We start from the raw sequence: 23,237 nt of genomic DNA on the forward strand, positions 1-23,237 counted from the left end.
CTTCATTCTGTTGTTTTCTCTGAACGAGAAGAATGGATACCATATTGGTTTAGTTAGTTCTGTATATCCACTAGTCCCTACAACAGCTTTCTTAGGCTCCCCCTCCCCCTCTTAGATTAGGATAGAGTAGATTATACAAATATATCGTTGCTGACAAGGTACAATAAGTGATTTGGACCATATAAATTTTTGGGACCAAATCTTGACCATGAACTGCTCAGGGACGGTCCTAAAACAATGGCGTAACTTTGTTTGCACAACGTGTAATTTTAGAATAAATTTTTGTGAGCCCCACATACGTTGTTAAAAATGAGGTACAAGAAATGATCTGAACCATATAAATTTTTGAGGCCAAATCTTGACCATGAGAGCAACTCAGGGATGATCTACCTGATGACCGTCTCTGCCCTGTATCCCACAAAATGCCTCCCCCCATATCACCGCAGGACAAACTGTTACTTTCGGATTGTTTCTAATTTAATTGAGTGTGCGAGTTTATACCTGCGGAAAAAACCATATCACCGCAGGACAAGTATCAGACAAGACGAGTCAAACTCACAACCAGACAAGACAAGACCCCCTCCCATGCACGACACTTCGTAAATCTCTCTTAAACCCCTCAATTCCCCCCAACTCCCCATTCCCCCCCCCCCCCTCTCTCTCTCTCTCCAAAAAAAAAAAGAAAAAAAGATGACGATAAAGAAGAAAGACCCCCACCCCCAGTCTTCTATTATTCTTCCAATACAACTACTCGCAGGACGTAAAAGGACACCTCCCAACCCCCACCAAAAGAGAGAGAGAAAGAAGAGTTTAAAAAGAAAAGATTTGAACTAGTCTAGAAGTTGGACTAGTAAAACGTCAAGGAGGAATTTTTTTAAAGAGGAGATTCCAACGGCATATCTCACAAGTAATTGAGCTTCCCTTACTGGAGTTATTCCCGCGTCCTCTGTTTCTATGTAGTACTTCTATCTATTACTGCTAATCAAAATTCGCCACTACCCGATTTGATTCTTTTATTTTATAGCAACAGGTAATACTAGCAAGTAGCAGCAATTGAACTGGGGATTTTCTTTTACTTTTGAGACTCTTGGGATCCAGAAAAAAGAGGGTGTGGGGTGAGTGTTTGCTTGACAAGTTTGGTGGGCTGGAGTAGTCAGTTTGGTATCTGATTTTGGCCACTGTTTTTGTTTCCGTTGTTTGATGAGGCGTGAAACATACCTTTCAAGTTTCGTTCGTCTGAAGCATTCTTCTTTGTACTCTCTCTCTCTCTTATTCTTTTTTTTTTTTAATAAATAGCTCTTTATTGGATGTTCGTAATTTTGTAGCAGTTCCGGTTGGCATCGTTTGGTGAAAGATACTTTTTTGTTCTTTATTTTTCTTTAGCTTTAAAAAAAAAAACTAATTGAATGTGTGTGCATATATATGTACTTCCGAGTTTATGAGGCTTGTGGAGTACAAAGTAACAGAGGTAGTGTGACAAAGTTCTCAACTTTTGTCTGCTGTCAGTGATCTCAGGTCTGTGAATTGTCATTGATTTTCTTGATCTGAGATTTAATTGAATTACTTATTAATTTGAGTTCTTAGAAGGAATTGGAATATGTCAAGTTGTTCATGTCTCTGAGTTGCTTTGAGCTCTTATTGAATATCAAGTTTAGCAACTGACTGCATCAGAACTGAACACTGATTAATCAGAGCAAAATTGTTCATCTTGTGGTTGTGATGGTGGGGGAGTTCTCATATTTGCATATGTTTGAGTGTGATGTATGAATGGAAACAGTAGTATTGATTATTATTATTGTTATTTTGGTAGGTCTTGATAAGGGATCTGCACAATGGCAAAAAATTCTGCCAATGGGGAGCATCAAGCAACAAAAAAGCCACCTCCAACTCCATCACCATTGCGGTTCTCAAAGTTCTTTCAGGTTAAATTGCCCCCTCCCCCAAACAAAAATTTTCAATAGGAATTGGAATCCATGGTCCCCTGATTCTTTTTTTTTTTTTTTTTTAAATTACGTTATTGAAATGTATGAATATTGCCCTGCTTGCATGCTGGACAGTTTATTAGTGATCTTTTATTCTTTTTCTATTTGTTACCTCAATTTCTTGTCTTTTGATATACGGTGACTCTCAAAATAATATATAAAAAAATAATAAAAGGAATAATGTGTAAAAATCGAATTAGTTTAGTTTTCTGCAGGACAAGGAAATGTTCTCACATGCTCAAATTGACCTGGAGTGGTTTTTGGTTTCCTTGTTCCATCAGCAGTTAATGATAGAGAATGATGTAACATAGTGTAGTCAGAACATCATTTTTCTTGATGCAATGAGTTATTCTGGTTAGTGACAGAATGCTGAATCTGTATCTGCTTTAATTGCTGATAAGCTAGCACATTCAAATTAGCAGCAACATTTCTGAAGGAATTTGAGACTTTGAATGTATGATGGTGCAATACCTTACAGTTTCCCCTTGCTTGCAATTTTTAATTGTAGGCAACTCGAGAAAGGGTCCTGGGTCTGTGTTAGAGGTCCTCCTTGGCTAGATTTGGAAAGATATTAGTAAATTCATTTGGCGGGTATTTTCAGTACTAAATGGTAGAATGAGATAGTTTGATTTGCTTGATGTAAGGGCTTTGTGATTACTTTGCAGTAGTTTCTCTTTAGCTCCACTGACATTCCTGCACTCACTTGTAATCTTGTTTGGTTCCTGCAATATTTATTGATTCCTCTTATCATTTCTGCCAGCCAAATATGAGAATTTTGGTTACTGGAGGGGCTGGATTTATTGGATCCCACCTAGTGGACAAGTTGATGGAAAATGAAAAGAATGAGGTTAAGTGGTCAACCTAATCTTCTCTGTTTTCCTATTGTCCTGATTTATTTCACTTCAATACTTGATTTACTATGTATAAAATTGATAATCTGTTTTAAAGAATACTTTTTATTTTTTATCAAATGTTCTAAAGAATCCTAAGGCAATACTTTCTCAGTAAAGTGATTTCCCAGTATCCTTGTTTCAGTTATTGAATTAAATATCTGAGAGAGGAATTTCTGCCTTGCAACTATCTAACAGGTAATTGTTGCTGATAATTACTTCACTGGCTCAAAGGATAATCTCAAAAAGTGGATTGGACATCCCAGATTTGAGCTCATTCGTCATGGTAACTTGTGGCCAATTTTACCCAATTTATATGTGTTAGCATGTTAAGACTCAATATCCAACAGATTCAACTTTTGTGAGAATGCTTACTTTCTGAATAGACCATCAAAACACTGGCTGATTGTAGTCATACTATACCGTCTCGCAAATGTTTACAGATGTTCTCATGTGTCAAATTCTGATACCTAGGCAATATGTCTGTCCTATCCTAAGTAGTAGGTGTTCTCCTTGATAAACAAATGTTTTTCTGAAAAATTAAGGTGACCTCTTGTAGCTGGCCTTACATTCGGATTTATAGGATCAGTCCTGAAATGTCCAAATGGCTCAAATGGTATAACAGACTCCTGGCAGAAACATATATTAGAGTGGTAGGCAATCATAGGATGTTAGGCTGACATAGCAATCAAAGATATGCTCAATACTCATGGCTGCATTATCTCTACCTCTTAATCATTCTTCCCTCCTAAAACAGAGTAAGTACGCTACGTAGCATTGAAAGTTTATCTCTTTTGGTTTTCCTGTTTACCTTCTCCTGCATCTTTTGGTTTTCTACCATCGTATCTGCTTCTCTGCCTTCTAAATGGCCACCAAAAAGCATTAAGCAACACTTGCCATAATTGTTTGACGAGTGATTTTTAAGATTTTCCGCCCAGGCCTCTGCTTACTTTTTTGTAGTTTGACACGTTATAGCCATATACTAGGAAAATGACAGTACTTTTTGCTATCTATACTGCATTTCTCCTGTTAAGAGATACTTCTCTGTGTGCTGACACTCTACTTCGCTTGTTGCAGATGTTACAGAGCCATTATTGGTTGAGGTTGATCAAATATATCATCTTGCTTGCCCTGCATCTCCAATTTTTTATAAATACAATCCTGTGAAGGTGCGTAATTTTAATGAGTCATTTAATGAGTTATACCCTTTTGTAATCCCTTGCGGACTGATTTTGGTTGACATAGTTTCTTTCCCACAATACTCTCTGCCTATATTTTGAGAGCCACTTCTCATGGAAATTCACCTTTGCTGGTTCTGAAGCACTAGACTCTAGCTTTATTGAAGGCGTTTTCTACCTAAAACTCATTAAAATAACTATGAGAGGGAGGGAGGGAGGGAAAGATGGAAATGCTTTTAGACCTACTTGTGTGTTTATATGAATTGATGGGAAAATAACCGTGATAACATAATAGAGAAGAAAGTCCTTTACTTGTTGATATAGAACTGTTCCTTACCTTTCATGGTCATTTTATTTTATTTTTTTTTGGCTTTTCACAAGTATCAAAAATCCTCATTGGATGTTATCTGCTGCAGTCAATCTTGCAGATAGTTGTTAGTTGAAAAGTGCTATTAACAGATGACTCTTGCCTTGAATTATCTGGAAACCTTGCACTATAATAAAACGATTGATGCAGCTGATAATGATGATTGAATGATCAAGGATCTGCTAATCTTGAAACTTGATTTGGTTGCAGACAATAAAGACTAATGTTATAGGCACTCTTAACATGCTAGGACTTGCCAAGCGGGTTGGAGCAAGGTTGGAATAATTTTACGTCTAATGTTGGTAAAATGCTTGGTCATGTGTCTTCACCTTCTCATTATTCATTTTGATGTATAGGATTTTGCTTACATCAACTTCAGAGGTATATGGTGATCCTCTTGTGCATCCCCAACCTGAGAGCTACTGGGGCAATGTCAACCCTATTGGTATGCCCTCCTGATCTGTGCTTAGAGTTTCATGATGTAAGGTGAAAATAAAATGTAGCCTATGCCATATAGACAAAATGCATTCATCTTCTAGCTGTGTTGATAATAATGTTGTTCCTCGATGAAATGATACTAAAGACTTGCACAAATTTGCTTGTCATTTTCTACATTATCATTCTACAACTCTCAGAAAATTTACCAAAGACAGTTTAGAAACAATCATATTTTTACTTGAGTAACAGGCGTGCGGAGTTGCTACGATGAAGGAAAGCGGGTGGCTGAGACTTTGATGTTTGATTATCATCGGCAGCATGGGATAGGTAAGCTTCTGCTTCTTTGTTGACGCACATTGTATCCTAAAGCGGCTTCCATTCTCTTAACACTGTTTGTTTCTCAACAGAAATACGCATTGCCAGAATATTTAACACATATGGGCCTCGCATGAATATTGATGATGGGCGTGTGGTCAGCAATTTCATAGCTCAGGCACTTCGGTAAGTCTTTTGCAGATAGATAATTAATTGAAAGACATGCCAAGTTATGTCCATGCAAAATAGAAGAAATCTGAAATAGTCTTTTGGCTTTCCTAATTTTCTCATCAACTGATCATGAAATCTGAATAGCAATCAGCAATCCTTAGTTCTTCTCAATTTTGGGGCTTGAGCATCTTGGACTCTTTGATATGTTTTGTTGCAGCGATGAACCATTAACTGTGCAACTTCCTGGAACACAGACGCGCAGTTTCTGCTATGTGTCTGATATGGTACGTTTGAACTAATGTACATCCTGCAGAGTAGTTCGTGATTATGAAAGTTCTTATGATTGTCAATTTTGCTTGATTTCTTTGAAAACTTAAGGTTGATGGCCTTATCCGACTCATGGAAGGGAAGCATACAGGGCCAATCAACATTGGAAATCCAGGTTGATTACAAATTCTGATCTAGAAATTACACATCGCTTGAGATTAAAGCAGCTGCAGCATTTCACTCACACTGGTTGGGAAATTTTGCCTTGTGCAGGTGAATTTACCATGATTGAACTTGCAGAGACGGTGAAAGAGGTCAGTCGTTTATTTCACTGACTTGGATCCTTTTTCGAATTTTACGTATCAATCATTACCTGGTATAAACTGTATTTTCTTTCTTTTGATCTGTAACATTGATCATTTTAGTGCTGTAATCATGTGACGGTAAAGATGCGTCAACCAAAGTGAGCAATCATATCCACAACCACCTTCTACCTGAATTTAAAGGATTACTTCAAATACACACACTACAACAGCAGCTTTTATAGTAGCATATATACCCCAATTGTACTCAAACGCTCGTACCAGTTCAATAGTTAATCTAAACCAGAAGATCCTTTTGATTATTATTGAATACCTGCCAGAAAATGTCAGCAAATATGTCTTAGAAGTCTATGAATGTAGCACTTTAACGTGTTATAACAAGCTTAAATCCAGGGTCGACCAAACAGGGTTTTCTTGTGCAGTAAATTCTCACTTTCTCCGATTTGACGAGGCACTAAGATGTACTTATTCATTCGTATAATTTTGAGTCATGCTTCGTATATTTAGTACGATTTTCCCTGTTTATGCGGGGCTCGAATTCTCAACTATTCACTTTTTTTTTTCTTCTTTTTTTGTGTGTGTGTGTGTGGGTTTGGCCCGCTCTGTTTCGCTTTGATTGCAGCTTATCAACCCCAACATTGAAATAAAGATGGTGGAAAATACACCCGATGATCCACGTCAGAGAAAACCAGACATCACAACGGCAAAAGAACTGCTGGGATGGGAGCCAAAAGTCAAGTTGCGTGATGGCCTTCCCCTGATGGAGGAAGATTTTAGGCTGAGGCTTGGAGTTTCCAAGAAGGAATGAACTAAGTGAGTATTTTTCCAGAGTTGACGTGGTTGTGCCTAAAAAATTTTGTTATTGGTCCCAACACAAGCATGTGCTTCTTACGTTGGTCACCTGGTTTGTTGAAATGCTATTACATATAATGTTACTGTTACTACCTATAGATGAGGTTTGCGTATAATGATTGGATAAATTGGGAGAACCGTCCCTTTGAGTTTGCTGCAGTTACTGATTAAAAGAATTTCTATTCTTATTAGTTTCTGCTTTTTGGTTTTGTGTTTAGTGGTGAAGACAAGCTTCATATTTTACCTTAAGACAGATTCCTTTTTTTTTTTTTGCATTAACATGACAAAACTAAGTAACCGAGTTATTTACATCAGACTAGGGAATTTAACTCCTCTAACACACACACAAACTGCGTGCGTGACACAGAATAACGAAGATTAAAGACAATTAAGTTTCACTGAGAGGTCTGGACGGCATCTTGAAGGCTACGAGTGAAACGCAACAGAATACCATATATGTCGCACCGTGTGTCTTTATCTGGCGGATGTAGAGCAGAGAAGATTACTTTTCCAACGACAAATTCATCGAACTTGGACAGAAAAGAAGAGATAAGGGAGACACAATGCGCAGAGAGCTCTAAGCAATTGGAGAACGACAAAGAACTCTTAGGCTTCATTTGGGAGTTGAGGATTTGGACAGAAAAGAAAGAAAAAGAAGAGAAAGTTTTAGTTTTCATTTGCTTGTGAGATTTTAGTAAAAAAAAAAAAAGAAAGGAAATAGGAGGATCAAAAGGATGAATAGTCGGCAATAATTTTCCTCCCAAATTGGACAGAACTAGAAAGAAAGTTTGAGGAAGCTTGTGAAATTTTGTTTAAAATATCTATTTTATCCTTAAAAAGGTTTTGAACAATTAATGACTTTCATATCCAAAATCATTCCACTAATTCTCAAAACTTCCAAACATCATAACAATCCCTTCTCTTCTCTCATCATTTACGTTTTCCCTTCTTCTCTTTTCTGTCCTAAACTCCCAAACTAAGCTAAGTAAAAGGAGTCGCCGCAAGGAGGGGGGGGGGGGGTTGAGGGAGGAAGAATAGCATATTGACCAATTCTGAAATGCGTGAAAAACTCTTTAAGTTGACTTGCTGTAACATTAGTCAGAAGCAAAATATGGAGCTTATATTATTCAGCATAAAGTATGCTAATGTGTTTATCAAGCTCACTTTCCGTTTATAACGGAAAAGGCCATGTAAAACAAATCAACTCTTCGGCACTGTGCCCACCATTAGCACCCCACTGCAAGCAAATAATGCAGGCTTCATCTCCTTTAATGAAATCAGCATTGGGTCTTTATCTAAAGGTAGAAGAAAGTCGTTCATTTATTTGATCAAAAGTAACACCCTCCAGCTCTAGTGTTCAACAGTTTTAGCAACCGATATTTTCAGGTAGGAAGCAGCAAACTGTTTGGTGTTTGTCTCATAGTTATTACAATTGGCGAAGAACACCAAAAGAAAAAGAAAAACAAAGAAAGAAAGAAAGAAACCACTCCACTTCAGCGTCGAGCAAAGTGACTAAAAGGGTGTGCTAGCGCAAGATATCACCTATAAAACACAAGAATATCAAACCAAATAATTAGAACACAATATTAAGTGACAGAGCACACAAGCAAAAGCAACTTCAGAAAGAACAGAAGAAATCACCTCATCCAGTAGTATATCGAGGTTAATTCGAACACAAAGAGACCATTCACACACTAACAAAAGACAGATAGCAGCTTCAACCCAAAAACAGACAACATATGGTGTGCAGAAACAGATCACAGCTAACTGCTGGAATGTATAGGACCAGCAAGCAAACAGACAGTACTAAGTATTTGCACTCTCAATACCAAACCACATTTTCTCAAGAAAACATCTGGAAAAAACAGAGAGTGATTGCGGTGACCGTGCTCTCACATTGAGCGTACAAAAGATATTAGTAGTCACAAAGTTTGCATTGCCAGATGTAAGGGATTAGACTTATAGTTTGATGATTTTGACTGAATAACAAGGAACCAAGACAAACAGAAAACATGAAACCTCTGCAGAACTGAAAGATCCAATGAAATCTAAAGATCCATTCCCATGATTCAAGGTTAAATTTTCAAAGGATATACCAAATGGCAACTGCACAGGGAGGAGTCACTAGAGCCATAATCGGACTCTGACACATCTCTAAACTTATAGAAGTACTCAAGAAGCTACTCGAGAGCATCCAAATATAAAGTCTAACATAGTGCTCCTAGACCTGAGCTTACTACAGTGTTTCTATAGCCAATCAATAACAATGCTTGATTTTGTCAATAACATTCAATTTGCAAATTCACTACAGGCACAAGTGTGCATCCAATTCAGAAGCCATGGACATTCCACACTAAGCAACACAATTAATAGAAGGTAAGCCGGTCAGACACAAAAATAATTGCAGTAAGAATACAATGTAACGACTAAATACAATAACTAGATTAGACCTACAGACACTATCATATACCCCAAACAAACAACATGCAATGAAAACAGAAAGGAGAAATTCCAAATTTCCACTTCCATGATAATCCATATGTGGTTACTCAATGGAACCCTCCAGTGCAGTCTATCATATGCAGTTAACTTCTGCTGACTAGCAAATTTCACCTGTCAAGGACTCCATATTACCCCAAAAGCGTAAATGCATTCGACCAACGTGTAGTTAACCATGTTACTTGATAGCTATTAGTGTTCACCATAATGCGCCCCAAACCCCCACTCCCCCGGCCCCCCTCCACAAACAATAGATAGGTTTGTTTACACTGGCATTGCTAGTTTTATTCTAAATTAAAACCATATTTGTGCTATTATTAGGTTACCATAAATATATAAATGTTAAAGTCCAAATCTAAGAAATTGACTTCAACTTCTCCTTCTTTCTGCTCACTTTTTTCTTCTTCTTCTTCTTTTAAAAATCACAGCAACATTCTCAGGCACGTCAAATGACTTCAAACATCATGGGACACAATCTTCTAAAAAAACTTTGAGAACCTTAAAAGATGAACATGAAAAGATTCCATAGCAGCTCAGTATATCAAAAACCGTAACTTCAATTAAAAGCAAATAATTAAAAGCTCAATAATTAGGCACAAAGTCAACTATCAACCCGAGACAATTTTGCAAAGGAATTCCTCAAATCCAAGAGGCAAGTAACTGAAAATGGTATAGAAAGTACCTACGTCCGCATAGCAATTAGTAAACTAAAACAAACTAGACAAAGACAGGGAAAACAAAATCAAAATCAAGCTAGGATGTTGACGGAGCATACGCGTTGCGGTGACGCTGGACGAAGGGAGAGTTCTTGGCATCCTCCTCTGCATCAGAAATCAAATTAAAATGAGGTTAAAATCGAGGGGAAAAATGTTGCACAACTAGGGCAAGACATAATCGTAACACCGGGAGAAATGATACCGGTGAGGCCAAGTGAGAACTTCGTAATAACGGTGCCGGCCACGGCGAAACCTACAAGAAACGGCCAAGTGCGCCTCCACTCTCTCCGGAAGAAAACCGGCCAGGGATCGAATTGCCTCATCTTCAATTTCAATTTCAATTATCACCAAACGCTGCTTTCACACACACACACACACGCTCTCTCCTTTTGCTTGCTATGGCAAAGTGTATACTATTCCACCCAAATTTCATTGAATAAATTTTTCCTGCACTGACGGTGTATACACTATCAGCGTTGGATTCATGACATGTGTGCAAAAGTTAAATTTCAAATTCAAATTTTGCATAGTTGTCATTCATCCAACGCTGATAGTATATACACTGTTAGTGTAGGAAAAATTAATCTAATTTCATATACATATGTATGTATATACATGTGTGCGCGCGCACGTACGCACGCAATTAGCCACTTTTGAATTAATTTTTTTCTTCTAAAATATTATTTATTTTTTATTATGCTAATTATTTAACTTTAAAAAAAGTAAACATATAATTTGATGAACTATAGTAAATTGAGCCAATTTGATATATAATAAGAAGACCCAATTTATAATTATCAATGTGTAAAACAAAAATAATTACTTTATTGGCCCATATACAAATATACAACTTAACCCAATTTTTTGAATGATTGCCTAACTGTATACATAGAAAAAGGGAGTTGCTGAAAATTTTAGCACTAATTCAATTATAAATGAATTTAGTTCTATGAAAAAAATGTAAACCTCAATTTATTTTAAAAAAAAGAGGTTAAAATTGCAAAGTATGTTAACATACTTTTATCTTTTTTAATTAAAATTAGTTATATTTATATAATGCATAGTTATGTGTGTGTGTGTGTTTTGCACAAGTGTCAAGTGATGTATTAGAGCAACTTTCCATTACGTGCAACTTGGATGGTTTGTGATGTTATAAGATATTTAATCAAAATTTATTTCTTGTCTTAAATAGACATACCTTATAATTAAAGTTAATATTTGATATTTTTAGATGTCATATATTTAAATAGATGAAAACTATTTTGAACACAACATATTAAAATAATTTTGTTAGAAAATATTTTGGCCTCTTAAAAAAAATTTCTAGTTCCGTCACTGCCTTTACCCCTGCAGACGATAAACGCGAATGCTATACACGGGGCGGTTGTGGTTCTCATTTTTAGGATGCTCCATTATTATTATTATTTTCTTTTAAAACCATGCTCCAGTATTGCTGTTCAAAGTATAGTGTATATCTCCGTATCCCAAAAAAAAAAAAAAAAAAAAAGAAGAACCTAGAGCATTTATAGATTTTTCCCCGGGCACTTCGATAATTGGATTATTTTTGTTTGTTTATCTAACTGATTTTGGCAATTACTAACCCCTGCAACTAGCGGTAATAAAAACAAGAATTTTGGATGACCATCTCTTGTCTTGTGAAACTATCTTTTTTTTTTTTTTTTGATCTCTAATTAGTTAACCTTGCGTCCTTGCATTGATAAATGACGAGTGTTTGCTAAACTAGTAAACTTTACCTTGCTGAATGTGTACGCATGTAAATTGTATGTAATAAAAAAAGAGACGTGCAAACAAAATCCTAATTCGAAGAGGTCATCTTTACTATGTGAATCACTCAAAATCAGGTTCAGGCCAATGATACACTTGTTGGAATACAATCTGACAGTTCTCCGGACATTTATTGAACGATATTCTGCTAGGATCTGAAGGCAACAGCAACGCACCAAGAGTCATTTTTGTTAAAGATTTTCCTTTCTGCGAAAAAGTACTCAACCAAAGAGCTATATTGTGAATGATTAAGCATTACGAATGCTTTGATCTCCATTACCTCGAGACGTTCAACGAAGGATACTGGAAAAGCTGCCGGCAGAAGACTCTGAAACTCCCTCCAGTCTTGTTCCAAGTGGTTCCAAAACACATATTCATTTTTAAAAAAGATTTAAGTACCAGAAAAACTACTATGATGGGTAGTATAATACAGAGGTTCATTACAACTCACTTTATCTAAAGACAAGAGCCTCAAGATTAGCTGATAAGCTGCTAATAAGCTGAAAAAAGAAAGCGATTTCACATTTTGCATATAAGCTGATAAGCTGCTTGAACATGTAAGAAGCTGATTTCAGTTCAATTGTTGTAGCTTGACTGAACTACTAACATAGCTCTAACTGCATAAAGTTTACAATACCAGCATCACCAACATGGTCTAGAACTTGAAGATTTGGGGAATTTATGAAAACCTCATGTTCACCACCGTCAGCTTGGTACGTAGAATAACCACTGTAGACTAGTCAACTCCATAATAGTAGTGTGTTCATCCCTCAGATAACAATTCAACAATAGCTTTTTAAGTGAAGGACTAGAAATATGAAGAACATCACGTGCATGGTTCGAGCAATCGAAGCCATACAAGTATAGTTCTTCAAGCAAAGGGCAATAAGTCTCTGGAAGGAATCTTTAGATACCAATATAAAATCTGTCAATCTCAACACCTCAGACTCGGTAAACAAGCTGAATTGCGTAAATACAGACTAATTTGCCGGCTTAATCTCAAAGAAACTAGTGTTTTGTATCTAAATATGCCCACGATAGCTAACTCATGACTTGAATTGGTCCGAGATTCCACTGTATCTAAATATAGCTCTTCAAGCACAGGGCAACCCCGAGTAAGCATATCAAGAGAATCTTTGCTTGCCACTGAAAAACATTCCAAGTGCAGCACCTTTAGATTTGGTAAAGCAACCGAATTGGGTATACCTAAATCAACTAGCCTATCCATTTTCAGAACAACTAGTGATTTGCATGTAAATATTCCCAAAATATTTGATCGTTCAGCATCATTTGCATACAGAAAAATCGCAAGTTCTTGAACATTACACAACAGTATAGCAGAAATCAAGGAGTCAATTTGCAACTGAAACCGTGCACATAGCAACCGTGCAAAGATTGTGAGCTCAAATTTTCTTATGGGAGCTCTGTTACGCTGCCGTATCTGTTTGATTGGCTTTGAGGTCTAGGAATCCGTTTTGTTACCCTCTTTCTTGCATTTTTTGAGGCCTAGGAATCTGTTTTTTTTTTTCCCTCTTTCTTGCTTTAAGAAATAGTTACAAAATTGTTCTTGTTTAAGGAATCTTTGCAGCTGGTCCCTGTTGGAACAAAATGGAATGCTGGAGGGCAAGTGAAGCAACAAAGGATTCTTACAATATGAGGTAGGTTCATAAGATTAAGTGGCAGCAGGTCCTTGAAAATTTTTCGAAGATAATGAAATGTCATGATGCAAACGCAGTTGGAGAGTTTTTTCGCCAAATTTCACAAATTTTAAAAGCTCAGGCTTGGCAGCTGTCAGAATTGTGCCCCCAGACTAGCTACTAGTATTCTTTCAGTGCCTTTGACATTAGTTTGGATGTAGGTTTCATATCTCCCCATCCATCTACCATGAACTGTTCTGATGCTATAATCCCTTTTCTTCCACGAGTGCCCGGACATCTTCCAGGTTCAGCCATTGCATCTGAAAAGCATCCAACAAACAAATGAGTTGTGGAGAAAGAAGCGGTAAAACCACCAGAACTGAACAACAAAAACTGATCGAATTAGGACCCCCTCCCTATACACCAGCAGAAGAACTGGAGATGCCAACATCAGATGGGGGAACTAGGGGTGTGAAGATGAAGTTTTGGGGTGGAGGAGGTAGGTAGATACCACGTAATAAGGGGTGAAACGAAGAAAAGATTTGAAAATCTCTGAATAGATCTTGAATTGTCCTCCAGGCCGAAAAACTTGCCAGATACAATATAGAGCATCTCTGTGTGAATGCTTTCTGCCTCCATCAGCTTGAATCATACGCTTAATTGCGGCAATGTGAGGCCATGGGCAGCCACAGGCTGCTGCAAAGAAAGCTGAAACAATTCCAGCACCTGAAATATCAAACAAACAAGTAGCCAATATTAGAGATGCTGAAGTTAAGGGCTGGACTAACATAAGACATGTAGTGCATTTTTAAAACTACCTGAGAAGAATAAAATCTAATGACAAATAAAGTCATAAATACTAAAAGATGATATTCACGCCTTGAAGGCATAAAAATAGCTGGTTTGTTGTGTTCCTTTTCCTACAGAGTTTTCCATGCCTGATAACTGAGAGGGAAGAATATTTGAAGTGCGTATTACCTAATTGTGCTTGAAATTTGGTCAAACCAACAGATTCACTAAAATAACCCACACTTCGGCTATATGATGTTAGCAAGCCCATATTCATGACCATTTGTCTGGATACATAAAAACCTGAGCCTTTCCACAATGCAAAGAGCCCTTCGCTTCTAGTTTTATGAGAGAGAGAAGCAAACAAGTTTCTGTAGTTGATTTGTGTCTCAGCAGACTGCGAAGAGCTAGCTCTTAGAGAAGCAAATGGATAATAAAAGCTGCCTGCAATACCGCCAGAGATGAGGCCACAACAAGCTTCTTGGTAGAGTGTTAAACGCAGGCCACCATTCGCAGCTTCAACCTTTTTCGTTAAAATGCTGTAAAAATAAACAAAAAAAAGATATGAAACCGCTAAAATGAAATAAGAGTAATTGTTGAAAGAGAGAAGCCATGCAGTTTGAATCTCACAGGTCACAGCAGCTACGACTAACTGAAAAAAAATTTCAAATAGGATCAAATGTACAGGGTAGGTCAGCAAGCTAGCTACTAGGCGCTTGCAAACAAAACTAGCTCATCCTGGTGTTGTTCGAGCTCGACAGGCCGTGTATCTGTACACTGAGACTGTGAGACATGATCCATCTTTATTACTGATGTTATCACAAGGACTTACTGATGTTATCAGCGTATCTGCCACTCTTTCTTTGCAAGAACAAAAGCAAGTTGAGAGCATATCAGCAATGGTAGATTGCAGCAAAAGCTAGTATTGAGAAGGCAAAGGATAGAATAAACATGAAGCAGGAATCTGCAAGCAGGAAGCCCTACAGTTCAAGCGTCTTTAATAAAAATATACCTCAAATTTCTGTTAAAAGATTTCAGATTAGTGATTCTTATTTCATAGAGTGATTGTTGAGAAACAGCTCCTTCTGGTTCAAATCGAATAGCTGCATACCGAGACGTATTAATCCTTCATTTAGAGGACCATATCCGACACTTAAAGAGCTGAGACAGGCTGCTTGCTGCATAACGAGACTTGGAAAATTTCCCACGGAAGAATTTATCATGTGCCACAGATATATTATTGAAGCAAGCAAGATTCAACTCTACGAATTTCAAGCTCAGTGGAATGGGACGACTATGTAAAGTCAACTTTCCATCAAATCGTAGATATAAAGTTACAATTGGTATTGCAAAGAATATAACTTGTATGTACTTGGACCAACAATACAAAGCGTAGATATCAGTCACTGCAATCACCAATTCCAAAAACGAAAAACAGCAAAGTTAAACAACAAATGCAAAAGGTCAGCTCCTACAGTATTTGTTATACTTGAAAATAGTAACAAGTGAACTCACTCGAATGATCCAAATTGTGCAGTTGCATAAGTCGCTTGAAAAAGCTTCCAATGTGGCAAATTCTGAGAAGCATTCAGTTTTAAGCCCAGAATAAGAAAAAGGCACATGCATTAGTACTGATTACGTCAACGAAAGAGCTCAACTCATTGCAGAAAGGTCAAACGTCAACGGAAGAGCAAAGTTCAAACAAGGCAAAGACCTATAGCTATGTAAAGAGCTTCAATCATTTCAGTAACTTAGAAAGAGCCAGTATATAACAACTTGACATTTTTACAGGAAGCGAGGTAGGTGTAAGCAGTTGAGAAAGAAGAAAATCAAAACGGAGTTAAAAGATAAGATAAAATCCTACTACTCAGAGAAAAAGAGAACATCATAAACTTAATGTTACTGGCAAGCTACATGCTTTACAGATAATGGTTTGTTCAATAAAATCTAAGTGCTTATAAATGCCCAGTCAATACGAAGCCAACAAAGATAAAAGAAAAAAAAAAAAGGAAAAAACGCACATACACGCACACACATCATAGTTTACATATGGATTAAATTGTCAACAGACAAAATATAATCCACTTTAACCAGATCAACTCAAAATTTGATTAAACTAAGCCTTAACCTAGCCCTTAGGGCAGTAAAGTAGTAAACTAATGATGTAGAAGTAGTTATAAGACAAAATGCTGCACATTTTTACAGCATTCTGTTAAAAGCTCAAGCAACTTTGTCAAACAAGACATCAGAAAGGCGAGGGTAGATGGGAAGGTAAAAGTGGGAAAAGGGAAACAGGAACAACTCAGAAAATTAAATCAAAAACAAGAAGAAAATTATCGTTCTAAGTCAAGAGGGAACATACTAAAGACTTCACCTTTGAGGTTAGGATGGAATATCGTGTTCTACATACTGATAAACCATTTTTGTCATTCTTCTGCATTTGTAGTTTTGGGTATAGGAAATGACAAGATAAAAATTGTGTCAAAACTAAACTCCAAGAAAATAAACGAGTTTTTACCTTCCTAACCGCATGTAAGGCAGTCCTGATTTTGGCAGCATTATGGTGATCATGGGCTTCTTCAGCAAGATACAACGTTAACTTGGCAGACCAGTAAGCACCATAGCAACCAAGTAATGTGAGCTGTCCAGCCAGGAATCCATTAACAAACGGCTTCAGTGTTGGCCAAATTTTATTGTTTCTGTGATACACACCATATGAGCTTACTTCGATAGAATTAGGAGTCTTCTTCTCCTCCACTGTAAACCCTTCTGAATCATCCATTGTTATTATTATTTTTTTATGGGTTCTTCTCAAAAGATTTTGTTTTACTTTGATAATTTAAGTGATGAAAAGTGCAAACTGAATGGTTTTTGAGTCGATTGTCATCACGCTGATGCTTTTCCTTAACCGGACTGAAATAATGAAGCTTTTTGGTTTTGCAGGGTGGCAGCTGGCAGTCAAGCACGTTTTGGGAAAAAGATACTGTACCAGCCTAAGACTTAGGTCGAGGTCACATAAAAATCCATCAGCTTATTTTCTCTGCCTTTGGTAAGGTGGAAAAGTTTACCAGTAGCTGTAAAATGCAACTTCTTTTTCTTTTCGATTTCTTCCCCCCAGTTAACTAACCGTAGTAGTATTGGTAAAATGGTTAGGGGGAAAAATGAGTTGAATCTTTCAAGACAAAAAAGCTTTCTTGATTACTTCCACAGGGTTCTGCAGCCCGTTTAACCATGCATGAGCTGCTATTAAATTGTCTTAATGCATAGTTGGGTCACCAGTGTGGGATGTCAGGAATTAAATGAAGAAATAAGAAGAAAGAAAGAAGCTGAATTGTATCACTAGTTCTAGAAGTAGCGATCATTGACGAGAGCTTAAATTTGAGATATAAGTGGTGGTGTTCAATTCATGATTAAGAAGGGCCAACATTCATCATTCTGAAAATTTTCAGTGGTCGTCTGAGGCAATTTGGTTGATATAGAAACTGGTTCCGGAATTTCCCATTAAGGTAGTAATAAGAAGTTACGGCAAGTTAGTGACAACCTTCCACTTTTCTTTTCCTTAATGGCGGTGGCATCTATAGTACGATGCGCTATAGTTTCCTCAATTCCTTGTAGTAGCAATTGGAGCCTTTGAAAGCTGTGTGCCCCTTGCTCATGTAAGTTCCAAGTGAAGTGATGTATTATCACTTTATACCCAAAACCTAGCAACCCGTTGAACCCACAAACTAATTTGATAGGTTGGGTTGGGTGGGTACGTTGAGCGTGTCAATTTTGGGTTGGATAATAAAAATATACGTATATTTTAGATGATTTGAATTTTCGAATTGGGCACCCGTTATCCAACTTAAGTTTAAAAAAATAAATTAATTAAATTTAAGAAATAAAAGGGGCATTTAAGGTGATACCAACTTGTTTATAAAAATAATTCAGATTCATAGTCAATTGATCGAAGATACCAACTTGTTTAAGAAACCCTTATCATAAGGCTAATTACTCAGAATATTGTCGAAGAAAAAAAGAAAATCGGACATCTATTGGTCTGACAAATCCTATTTTTACAACTATTGCTGTCGGGCCATCACAGCCCTGCAGCAAAAGCAAAAAAAAAAATTGGACTGGCTGCCGGGCTATGTCAGCCTGGTAGCCAGTTGTGTCAGTGCTGCCGAGCTGTAACTCGACAAAAGAAAAAAGGCTGGCTCGGCTCCGATTAGAAAGACAGAATTAATATCTCTACAATTTCTCTTTTTTAATTTTAGTCATTAAGATAAAGATTTTTGTGGAAAAGAGAAAGAATTAAAGAAACAATAAAGAGGCAAAGAAAATAAAAGAGCACAAAAGGGGAAAGGAAAAAATAAAAGAGAAAAATAAGAGTTTAAAATAATAGAGGTATAATTTTGTCCAATAGAGGATAAAGTGAGGCAAAAAAATTGTTAGTGGATAAAGTGAAAAATGAGATATATTTTAAGGCAATTAATTGTAATTAACTCTATTTCTTATGCTCAATTTGTAACTAGATAAAAGCATCAAAAATAGTGTCCGCCTCCCTGATCATGAATTTATGGTCTTGAATGTCCAATGACCTGAGAAGACTAAAAAGATCACTTTGGGTTGCTCCGCACCCAAACAAATGCTTTCGGATACAAACTTTCTCGTGATATTGTTTTCTTCGGTGCCCAAGAGGTGAGCCCCTTTAACTCAGAGTTACTCACGGATGTTGAGGAAAACATTCGGGTCAATTGAATCTGACCCACGCGTCTAATCAAGCCAAGAAGCTAGCTTTTTTTGGATAAGGGGCACAAACGGGTTTGCAGGTGGTTATATTCATTTTTTATTGTGCGTAACTTCTATTGCACACGTTGTAACTTACTTTGCACACGACGTAATTTTATAACACTTTTTTGTGGGCCCCACATATGACGTGAAAATCGAGTTACATACTGTAATCTGAGGTGGCGTTTGGTTCGCACATTGGAATTGGATTCGGATTCGGAATCGGATATCTTGGATTTGGAATGAGGTCATTCATTCCAATATATTTGTTTGGTTCAAGTACCTGGAATGTGTATCATTACTACAGTTGATGTTTGGTTCATCGACTCTTTCGGAATGAAATATAATAAATATATTATAAATCACATTGTAAATGATAGTTATTGGCTCTTTGTAAATGAGATATAAGAAATTTTTACTAATTAAATATATTAGTATAAATGTATTAGTAAATTTAGTCTAACTGATTAATAATTTCTATTAGTAAACATGTATAATTATTAGTATAATTGATAATATTAATTATATTACACAAATTAATATACATTATATAATATATATAACTAATATTATTATTATTATAAGTTTGTAACTAATTAAATTAAATATTATATATATAATTAAATATAAATATACAAATGTTATAATATAAATATACAATTATAATTATATAATATATACAAATATTAATTATACAAATATTTTATATAAATGTAATATATATTACATATTAAATATAGTTGTTATTATATATTATTATATTTAAAATAATAATAATTATTATTATTATATAATTTATTAATATTACATACATGTATATATTATAATTATACGCACATATAATATACATTTATAAATATACATATATATTATAAATATATTATTATATAATATTAATAAATTTATAATATATATTATATAAGTATAATTATATTTAACTAAATAATTATAATATATAATTATATAATATAATAATATCATAATTATAAGTTTGTAACTAATTAAATTAAATATTATGTATAATTAATTATAATTATATGAAAGTTATAATATAAATATATAATTATAATTATATAATATATAAATATTAATTGTACTAATATTTTATATAAATATAATGCATATTAATTAGATATAGTTATTATATATTATTATATTTAAAATAATAAATATAATTATAATTATATAAGTTATTAACATTATATACATGTATTTATTTTAATTATATGCACATATAATATACATATATATTATAAATATATTATTATATAATATTAATAAATTTATAATATATATTATATAAATATAATTATATTTAACTAAATAATTATAATATATATTTATATAATGTACTAATATTATAATTATAATATATTATATATATGTATATATTATAATATATAATAAATATAAATATTAATTATATCATTGTATAATTATAATATGTAATTGGATTTGTTTCTTGGAATCAAACTTGGGAATTGGACAAAACCCACCAAAATACTTGGGAATGGAGAAACACCAAATTTTTAGAAATCATTCCAAGATTTCAATTCCCATTCCAGTGAACCAAACACCATTTATGGGGTTCATTCCATTCCCCGAATCCGATACCCTCTTACCAAACGCCCCCTGAGTCGCACAAATTTTTAAGCACCGTTCCTGCCCCATTTCCGCTTTTTTTTTTTCAATTTTTGCAAGCAACACTGACGTAATTGACTGACGGACTGTGTCAGCCCGACATCAATAGTTGTAGAAATGGGGCTTATTAGATCAATAAATATCTGATTTTTCTTTTTTTCAGCAATATTATGAGTAGTTAGCCTTATCATGATTAGGCTGGCGAAAAAACAGGATACTGAACGTTAGCCGCAGTCAAACTGAAGAAGTTGTTTGGTGGGAGAACAGTATATAACAACAAATTCACCTTAATTTGACTCCTCCAGCTCTCATCCGTAACTACAATATATTACTGATTGCACTTTTTTTTTGCTAATTTATGCACATAACATAGGCTATAGGTTATTGGTACTGATTTGCACAAATAGATTAAAGCTTACTATGTAAACAGCTATCAGGAAGGAGCACTGCCAGTATTTCGTCATGCCAATAACCTTGTCCATGCTTTGTTGAAAAAAAAAAAAAACCTTGTCTATGCTTCATGTGAATAAAATTCAAACTGAAGAGTCAGTTTTTCGTCCTTACTTGGATAAAAAAATAATAATAATAATAATGAATTCATCCAAACAATTTAAATAGTTAGTATATGTGTTTGTTTGTGAAAGTATATCAGCGTGTGTTTTAGTGTATTTGTGTGTATGAAAATTGTGTGTTTCTAAGTAGTTTAAGATGCGAGTGTATATTTGTGCGTGTGAAAATATATTTGTGTGCGTGAAAATGGGCTTTTGTGTGTGAAAAAAATCTTTTTATGTATATCCATGTATGTGAGAGAATTTATGTATCAAATTGTGTTACTTAAGATATTGGATCATATTTAGATCATAGATTTAAGATGATCTAATATAACTCAAGTCATCAATCTAAACCCATTTAAATGAAAATCCAACATCAATCTACTTAAAAGCCGTCCAACCCATCCAATTGTTAGGTACGGGTAGTTTGTTAGTATATTCCAAAATGAATGTGTGTGATGGACAATTTTAATTCTTAAAAACTTTCAATATTGTTACTTTAGTGGTGCTCTGGAATCAAAGGGAATACATGAAAATTGTGATTATGTCTTAACATATACAATTGCAGATAAACGATATCAGCAATTAATTAATTTGTGGCGCTAAATCTATATCCCTCAATCATAATGATGCATTGTAGGATAGGCATTGAAACTTTAAAATAGTGAAGTGTAGAAGCCCCTCCATGAACTGACCTAACAAGAAAGTTCTACATTATTTACTCAGAATATACATACATATATAACTTTTATACGAATAGCATCAGCTGGACGCCTCCACTCCTGCAAATTCCAAACTATAAATTCACTCCTCCGTCGTAAAAAGCGCAAGCGCGTGCTTCAGAAAATGTAAAGAGAATAACAACAACCAAAATCGATTCAAGACATGAAAAATAGAGAATTCTGATCCTTCATACGCACGCACATCATAAAGAAAATGTACACAGCAGAGGGTTTTGATACTTCATTTTCCGAACACTTCCCTGGATGATCGAATCAAATATCATTTCCAGGTCGACGAACTACCAGCATAGCATCCATTGGATATCCTTTAACACATTCTTCTACCACAATTTGACAATCCTCCGAGCATCTCGCGTACGACATTATTCTATGGTAGCCAGAAGTTTGCAAAGATCCACCTAGCACCATCTTCTTCAAAGCTTGAGATGTCCAATGGAGCAGCATTTCGGCACTATTTCTGGAAATAAAATCTCAAATTCTTTTCCTACACTGTCACCGCAAAACACCTGCTGACATGAAAGAAGATTACGACTCATTTTAATTTGGATACAGAGGTTCTTTTCCCACACTGTCGACTCGCCACCCAAATACTACTGTTTTGAGTCATAAACTGCATTTTGAGTACAAAGTCAAATGCAATAAACTGTCAAATTAAAAGTTTGCAGCATAACTTACTGGACCAAAGACTAGCTTTTCGAGGTGAGAGATTGGCGGCATGACTTTCCAGGATTGGATGCTGTCAACAGCATTATAATTGAGGCCATTTAACTCCAAACTGATCAAATTGCTGAAAGTTGGCAACGCAAAACTGGAAATATAAAACTCAGACGGAAAAACTTTTAACTTCATGTGCAAAGTGCAAACTCGGTGTTTAAGATTTGGGGCACTTATACTTATCTTATGCTCTCTGGCACCTCCGAAAAGAAATTCCAAACCCTCAAGATTGTTCGACTCCACAACAACCTTAGTATCCAAAAATCCAGCAAATCTCAGCGCTAGTTTCTCAGAAAAGGACTAGAAACATCAAGAATTTCAATCTGGATACGTGCATCCTCGGCATAAAAGTTTCCCAAACGCCCCAATATACAACACAGTAGTCTAGTTCTTGAAGCAAAGGACAACACTGAATAAGCCTCTGCAGGGAATCATCATCTCCCAGTGTCGGCCCTATCAAGCACATTTGCTTAAGATTTGGCAAACAAACTGAAATGGGGACTTTCAAATCCACGTGGCACAGTAGACTCAAGGAAGTTAGTGTTTTGCATGTGAATATTCCCTCCGGTGGCAATCGTTCCCCATTCTCACTCCCATCGTTGTCCACAG

The 23,237-nt window shown here is 35.6% G+C and overlaps 3 protein-coding genes across 8 annotated transcripts; 1 reads left to right on the forward strand and 2 right to left on the reverse strand.

The window, feature by feature from the left end:
* Window positions 1-777: 777 nt before the first annotated feature.
* LOC113778172 (UDP-glucuronic acid decarboxylase 5) lies at window positions 778-6,942 on the forward strand. Of its 6 annotated transcripts, none has more exons than XM_027323501.1 (13): window positions 778-907; window positions 1,811-1,922; window positions 2,743-2,829; window positions 3,071-3,158; window positions 3,950-4,041; window positions 4,628-4,692; window positions 4,774-4,862; window positions 5,105-5,182; window positions 5,263-5,356; window positions 5,559-5,625; window positions 5,720-5,783; window positions 5,882-5,922; window positions 6,554-6,942. In XM_027323501.1, the coding sequence occupies exons 2-13, from the start codon at window positions 1,833-1,835 to the stop codon at window positions 6,737-6,739; spliced, it is 1,041 nt and encodes a 346-aa protein (XP_027179302.1). In that variant the 5' UTR covers window positions 778-907; window positions 1,811-1,832; the 3' UTR covers window positions 6,740-6,942. The 6 variants fall into 6 exon arrangements, with proteins under 6 accessions (XP_027179302.1, XP_027179283.1, XP_027179311.1 ...); XM_027323482.1 differs by lacking the exon at window positions 778-907 and adding an exon at window positions 922-1,030; XM_027323510.1 differs by lacking the exon at window positions 778-907 and adding an exon at window positions 1,049-1,115.
* A 939-nt stretch (window positions 6,943-7,881) lies between these two features.
* LOC113775157 lies at window positions 7,882-10,392 on the reverse strand. Its single transcript, XM_027319919.1, has 3 exons — window positions 10,201-10,392; window positions 10,058-10,103; window positions 7,882-8,325 (listed from the first exon to the last, which is right to left on the reverse strand). The coding sequence occupies exons 1-3, from the start codon at window positions 10,319-10,321 to the stop codon at window positions 8,322-8,324; spliced, it is 171 nt and encodes a 56-aa protein (XP_027175720.1). The 5' UTR covers window positions 10,322-10,392; the 3' UTR covers window positions 7,882-8,321.
* Window positions 10,393-13,600: 3,208 nt separating this feature from the next.
* Window positions 13,601-16,991, reverse strand: LOC113774716 (mitochondrial dicarboxylate/tricarboxylate transporter DTC-like). The gene is made up of 5 exons (XM_027319321.1): window positions 16,728-16,991; window positions 15,725-15,786; window positions 14,513-14,748; window positions 14,021-14,146; window positions 13,601-13,740 (listed from the first exon to the last, which is right to left on the reverse strand). Exons 1-5 carry the CDS (start codon window positions 16,989-16,991, stop codon window positions 13,601-13,603), a joined length of 828 nt encoding a protein of 275 aa, XP_027175122.1.
* Between the last annotated feature and the right edge of the window lie 6,246 nt (window positions 16,992-23,237).

The sequence above is a fragment of the Coffea eugenioides genome, chromosome 1, assembly GCF_003713205.1.
Source record: "Coffea eugenioides isolate CCC68of chromosome 1, Ceug_1.0, whole genome shotgun sequence".
Classification (NCBI taxonomy): domain Eukaryota; kingdom Viridiplantae; phylum Streptophyta; class Magnoliopsida; order Gentianales; family Rubiaceae; genus Coffea; species Coffea eugenioides.